Below are 6,581 nucleotides of genomic sequence, written 5' to 3'. Positions count from 1 at the left end.
CCAATATAAATAAATATCCATCCAATTTCAAACAGTGAGTAGCTTTGAAGCATGAAGGAAATCGAATAAAATTTCGTTGAAATAACGATTCAAACATAATATGTATGTTGATGTTTATGCTAGTTATTTTAACTACATTTTATTATATTTGTAAAATAACAGATTTTCAAATTAATTTTCAAGTCTTACAGCAGTCCTTTCGGGTCGTCGCGTCAATGAAAAATACCCTATGCAGAATGTAAAAAAAAATAAAAATAAAATTCATTTAATTCAGACCCTCTTAAGTCCATATGTTGTAAGTAGAATAATACTTAGAACTATGTTAGTAAAATTAAAATTAAAATAAGCAATTAAAACATTTAAACATTTAATTCATAAATCTGCGCTGCTTTGAGGCACCTGGTATATGGGTATGTATATGAACCCAGTGTCTCAAAACAGCACATTCGGGTTTATTACCTATAACCATCAGGATATTATTAGTACTCGCACGAACCCCACGCATCAGTGAGGCCGTTCGTTTGCGGATGATTGATGAAAAGTCATCCACGTGAGCATCCGCAAACATACCTGATGCGCTACAGTACCGCGGGAGCCCCAACAACATCCTGAAATCATTATTATATTGCACTTGGAGAGCATTGTATGCCCGCCGCGCATATCGAACCCACAGGGTACAGGTATATAAGGACTGGCAAAACGCCTTAAACAAGGTTACCTTAACCTGTGCGGTACAACGGTAGAACCTGCGGGCCAGCATACTGCAGCGGACAGCCAACGCTCTCCGTTCCCTTTCAGTATCTGCATCATCTTTAAGGTGCTCAGTTACAATATGGCCAAGGTATTTGAACTCAGTAACCCTCTTCAGTGGAGTACCTCCGAGCATCACTGGTGGCACATAAGTCGGTTTTGTCTTTGCTGCCTTAAAGACGAGCAGTTCACTTTTTTTAACATTATAGCGGAGCCCGTGAGATTCCGCGTACCTCTCACAGATGGACAACAACCGCCGGAGAGCACCGATCGATGGGCTCAACAGCACCATGTCGTCAGCGTAACTGATGCTGTTCACACAGTGACCATCAATCGAGCAGCCGACACGTGCGTCACCGAGTGCCTCGATCAACTCATTAATATACAGGTTGAAAAGCGCCGGTGAGGTTAAGCCCCTGCCTCACCCCGCATTCCAACCTGTACTCCTCCGAAAGTGTGTTTGACCATCTTACCTGATTGGTCTGATACTCGTACCAATGGGAGAACAAGTCCACGTAAGGTCCCGGTACGCCCGTCTGCCTCAACTTACCCCACAACAAGTCGTACCTGACTAGGTCGAAAGCCTTCGAAAGATCGAGAAACACTGCATAAACAGGCGTATTCCTCTCCGTGTAGTATCCCACCACATGCTTTAGCGACAGGATTGCACACTCGGTAGATAACATCGGTCTAAAACCGAACTGAGCATCACTTAATTTAAGATGATCACTCAATAAAAAGACCCCTTTTGACACGGCGACGTAATACAAACTAACATGGACTTTTTCTTGACTTAGTATAAAGTTGAATTAATCTTACACGTAGAAATATATCGTGAGCTTGTGCTAAGTATGGATTTCATTAGAAAAAATAGTACCTCCTGGTGGGATTTGAACATCGGTCTAATCGCATCGTTCGATATGAGTACACCGGGCGTCTTATCCTTTACTCCACGGCGACTTTGCAAATTCACGAATGTACGAGACCGCAGCTATACATAATTGTATTACATTGCTTGTTATGTAGGTTAATAAATTTTAATTGGTTTTCTATTTTTCTGTGATTTTTTAAAAATATTTTATTTTGATTGTCTGTGATTCATGCATTCATTCTCCTTTATCCCAATGTTTTGAGACTTTTTATCTTTGTGATTTTTTGAGAGCAGATTTTGACTGTTGTTATGTGAAAACATGAACCGGTCGCAAGCCTGCATCTCACCGTAATAGTATTATGTTGGCTCAGATTGTAATATTTAGTGCGCAGGTACTTTGGCGAGTCTCCAAAAGATGTCGAGCGCAAGATTTTTAAAACTCGCACCGCTGAATTTTAGGCACCAGCTTTTTTTCGTGATTAGCCAAAATAAACGCCCAACTAGTTTCTTGGTTTCATCAAACAATAAGCCAGAGAAAATGTAATCGGCAGAATTACAATTTCCTTATAACCGGTTATGAGGCGGATAGCTCTCACGGTTGTAACTTTGCGTCTACTACTACTACTTATTTTTAGTATAATTTTAGAGAAAAAATACTAAAAGATTCTAAAAGATGTTAATTATTTATTCAAGTTGTGGTGGTATATGAAAAGTGTTTAAGCATATTGATAGTACGTATTTCCAATAATACACATTCACTCGATCAACACTACAACTTTTATATACGTGCCAATTAGATTTACCAATAAAGTTTGATGTAAATACAAGTCAAGTAAAATGTAATTAGTCGTTAGAAAATCGCCATCCAGGGTGCTGCTGTCTTTAAAAATCAAATTTTTTTTTTGCTTAGGTGGGTGGACGACCTCATAGTCCTCTTGGTGTTAAGTGGTTACTAGGCCCTAGTGAGCCCATAGACATCTACAACGTAAATGCGTCACCCACCTTAAGATGTAAGTTCTAAGGTCTCACTCAGTATAGCTACAACAGCTGCCCCATCCTTCAAACCGAAACGCATTACTACTTCACGGCAGAAATAGGCGAGGTGGTGGACTCACAAGAGGTCCTACCACCAAAACAAGAGATCCTACCACATTGCATTGGCTGGTACATTCGATTGTATTCGATCGATCTGTAATATTTTGATAAAGGAAAGCGCGCAGCTCAGCACTACGAGCGAGATAGCAATCCGCAAATGTATTTGTGTACAATAGATTGGTTGTGAAACTGTAGGTATGTTTACAAGTGTACCTGAATGTAAAAGTTAACTGGTGCCGCGCCATTACCTCCGTTACAATGTTATATCTGACAGTTTGACGGCGTTATGCTGTAGGGAGTCAAGAAAATGAAAATCAAAGTTTATAATCGGATTATTTTACTTGAAGGAAAAGAATAGAGTTCGTCTTGTCATCATTTTCCATGTTTGATCCCAGTCGTGCGTAATCGGGCGAGGAGAACATGAATACATAACGCTACCATTTCCGATAGAGGCACCCGTCACGTGCGGACGTGCTCATCGTCCACTCGATCGCCCGGTCTTTGTTCGCCCGGCTTTTGTTAGCCCGGCCATTGTTCGCGCGGCCTGTGTTCGTGATACATCTGCCGACCAAGTGTGTTTCCTGGAAGCTTTTATTTGTTTTGTTTTAGTTATTTTTGTGTTCGTGGAACATTTGCCGACAAAGTGTTTTCCTGCAAGTATTTATTTGTTTTGTTTCTTTTTGTAATTTCTATTTTGTTGTGCTTTTTCTTTGTCCTGTAGTAATCGCGCCGCATTGCCACCTGTGTTCAATAGAACCGCTCAGGTCCGAGAAGTTGGGGCCTCGCCGCAAGGCGAGTGTTTTCAAGACCCGGGGCCGCCCCACCTGGGTACTCAGCGATCATGGACGCTGTATTCGCGGAATTCCTCCGACTTCGCCACCCACAGCTCGCCTCAGAGTTTCTGGCTTTCAAGGCCAATCACACTGCGAGCCCTCTCGAGGACTCCGCCGCGCTCGCTGCTCCTGCGTCGCCTGTACCTGCGTGCAGAGCTTCTGCATTGAGCACCGCAGCCTCTGTCGTGCCTGCCGCTCCCGTGTCGCCTATACTGGCGAGAAAAGCTGCTGCGTCGTCCGCCGTGACCATCGTTTCAGCTGAGCGATCATCCGCGGCCTCCGTCGCGCCCTCTAAAGCACCTACACTTGCTCGTAGGTCGCCTGCACCCGCCTCCTCGTGCTCCGACTCTGACTCGGACATGGAGGTCGACCTCGCCCCCGCCTCATCGACGGATGGATTCACCCTGGTACAGAAGGGTAAGAAGCGTGCCGCGGAGTCTCGAGCTCCCGCGGCCGCTAAAATTAGCAAAGCCGTGAACGCGTCGCGCCCCCGCCCTCAGACTCCCGTTGCGCCCCCAGCCCGTGCCACTCCGTCGCCGCGTCCGGTGGCTCAAAATAAAACCCAGACCCCTCCCCCGGTTATCCTTCAGGAGAAGGCAGCTTGGGATCGAGTTTGCCTGGCCCTTAAGGCCAAAAATATAAATTTCACGAATGCCCGTAACCTCGCGAACGGCATTCAAATTAAGGTTCAAACACCCGACGACCATAGGGCCCTCTCTTCTTACCTCCGTAAGGAGCGTATAAGTTTCCATACGTATACACTCCAGGAGGAACGCGAACTCCGTGCCGTCATACGTGGCATCCCTAAAGAGTTGGATGCCGAACTCGTCAAGGCCGACCTTCTGGAACAAGGCCTACCAGTAAATTCAGTGCACCGCATGCACACCGGCCGCGGTAGGGAACCATATAATATGGTTCTAGTCGCCCTCCAGCCTACCCCCGAGGGTAAGCAAATTTTTAACATACGGACCGTCTGTAGGCTCTCCGGTATCGCCGTCGAAGCCCCCCATAAAAAAGGCACTCCTAGCCAGTGCCATAACTGTCAACTGTACGGGCATTCTTCCCGTAACTGTCACGCGCGCCCCCGATGCGTCAAGTGTTTAGGCGATCACGCTACGGCCCTATGCACTCGCGATCAAAAAACCGCGACGGAACCGCCTAGCTGCGTCCTGTGTCGAACACAGGGTCACCCCGCAAATTACCGCGGATGCCCCCGAGCCCCGAAAATAAATCGCCGCGTCGCCCGCCAAAACCGCCTCCGAGCTTCCCATCCAGACATCAAAGCCTCGGCACCCTCTGTGTCGCAGGCTAAGCCAGCGTTCGTTCCGGCGCCGGTGCCCAGTGGCTCGGCCTGGGCGAGACCGCTGCCGTACACGAACACGGCTACAACTCCCTCCTCCGCGATTCGTCCCGCCCCCGCGACTCGTCCCACCCCCGCGATACGCCCCTCCCCCGCGAATTTCCCTCCGACAGCGTCCGACAATCTTGCTCTAGCGATCGACTTCTTTCAATCGATTAACTTTGAGCGCGTTAACGCTTTAGGTGACGCCATTCGCGCTGCCTCCACTGCACAACACTTCATCGCCGTTGTGCAAGAATACGCTGACGTATACGCGTCGTTAAATACGTACGTCCTCCCCTCGCTCCGCCGGTAATCAATGGCGTACATAAGTAGAATAAAGCCCCTATCCGTAACGATAGGATTTTTTAACGCTTACGGTCTCGCAAATCAACGTGATCAGGTTTGTGATTTTTTGCGTGACCATCAAATTGACATCTTTTTGGTGCAGGAGACCCTGCTTAAGCCCGCGCGCCGCGACCCTAAAATCGCGAACTATAACATGGTTAGGAACGACAGGCTCACTGCTCGTGGTGGTGGTACCGTCATTTACTATAGACGAGCCCTGCACTGCGTCCCACTCGACCCCCCCGCGCTTTCTAACATCGAAGCATCAGTATGCCGAATCTCACTGACTGGACACGCGCCGATCGTTATCGCGTCCGTTTATCTTCCACCGGATAAGATCGTTCTAAGCAGCGATATCGAGGCGCTGCTCGGCATGGGAAGCTCTGTCATTCTGGCGGGCGACCTTAATTGTAAACACGTCAGGTGGAACTCGCACACCACAACCCCGAATGGCAGGCGGCTTGACGCGTTAGTCGATGATCTCGCCTTCGATATCGTCGCTCCGCTAACCCCGACTCACTACCCGCTAAATATCGCGCATCGCCCGGATATACTCGACATAGCGTTATTAAAAAACGTAACTCTGCGCTTACACTCGATCGAAGTAGTTTCAGAGTTAGATTCAGACCATCGTCCCGTCGTTATGAAGCTCGGTCGCGCTCCCGATTCCGTTCCCGTCACAAGGACTGTGGTGGATTGGCACACGCTGGGCATCAGCCTGGCTGAATCTGATCCACCATCGCTCCCGTTTAGCCCGGACTCTACCCCGTCTCCTCAGGATACCGCTGAAGCCATAGACATCTTAACGTCACACATCACCTCGACATTAAATAGGTCATCGAAGCAAGTTGTAGCGGAGGACTTCCTTCACCGCTTCAAATTGCCGGACGATATTAGGGAACTCCTTAGAGCTAAGAACGCCTCGATCCGCGCCTACGATAGGTATCCTACCGTGGATAATCGTACTCGAATGCGTGCCCTACAACGCGACGTAAAGTCTCGCATCGCCGAAGTCCGAGATGCCAGATGGTCTGATTTCTTAGAAAGACTCGCGCCCTCCCAAAGGTCTTACTACCGCTTAGCTCGTACTCTCAAATCGGATGCGGTACTAACTATGCCCCCCCTCGTAGGCCCCTCAGGCCAACTCGCGGCGTTCGATGATGATGAAAAAGCAGAGCTGCTGGCCGATACACTGCAAACCCAGTGCACGCCCAGCACTCAATCCATGGACCCTGTTCATGTAGAATTAGTAGACAGTGAGGTAGAACGCAGAGCCTCCTTGCCACCCTCGGATGCGTTACCACCCGTCACCCCGATGGAAGTTAAAGACTTGATCAAAGACCTA

The 6,581-nt window shown here is 48.0% G+C and overlaps 1 protein-coding gene across 1 annotated transcript; it reads right to left on the bottom strand.

Annotated features, from left to right (window-relative positions):
* Positions 1-249: 249 nt before the first annotated feature.
* Positions 250-1,477, bottom strand: LOC149502345 (uncharacterized). Its single transcript, XM_089729608.1, has one exon. It carries the CDS (start codon positions 1,040-1,042, stop codon positions 368-370), a length of 675 nt encoding a protein of 224 aa, XP_089585734.1. The 5' UTR covers positions 1,043-1,477; the 3' UTR covers positions 250-367.
* Positions 1,478-6,581: the final 5,104 nt, after the last annotated feature.

The sequence above is a fragment of the Bombyx mandarina genome, chromosome 09 (assembly GCF_030267445.1).
Source record: "Bombyx mandarina strain Sakado chromosome 09, ASM3026744v2".
Lineage (NCBI taxonomy): Eukaryota > Metazoa > Arthropoda > Insecta > Lepidoptera > Bombycidae > Bombyx > Bombyx mandarina.
Note: the sequence above shows the minus strand (reverse complement) of the source record. Positions and strands in the feature narration are given on the sequence as shown.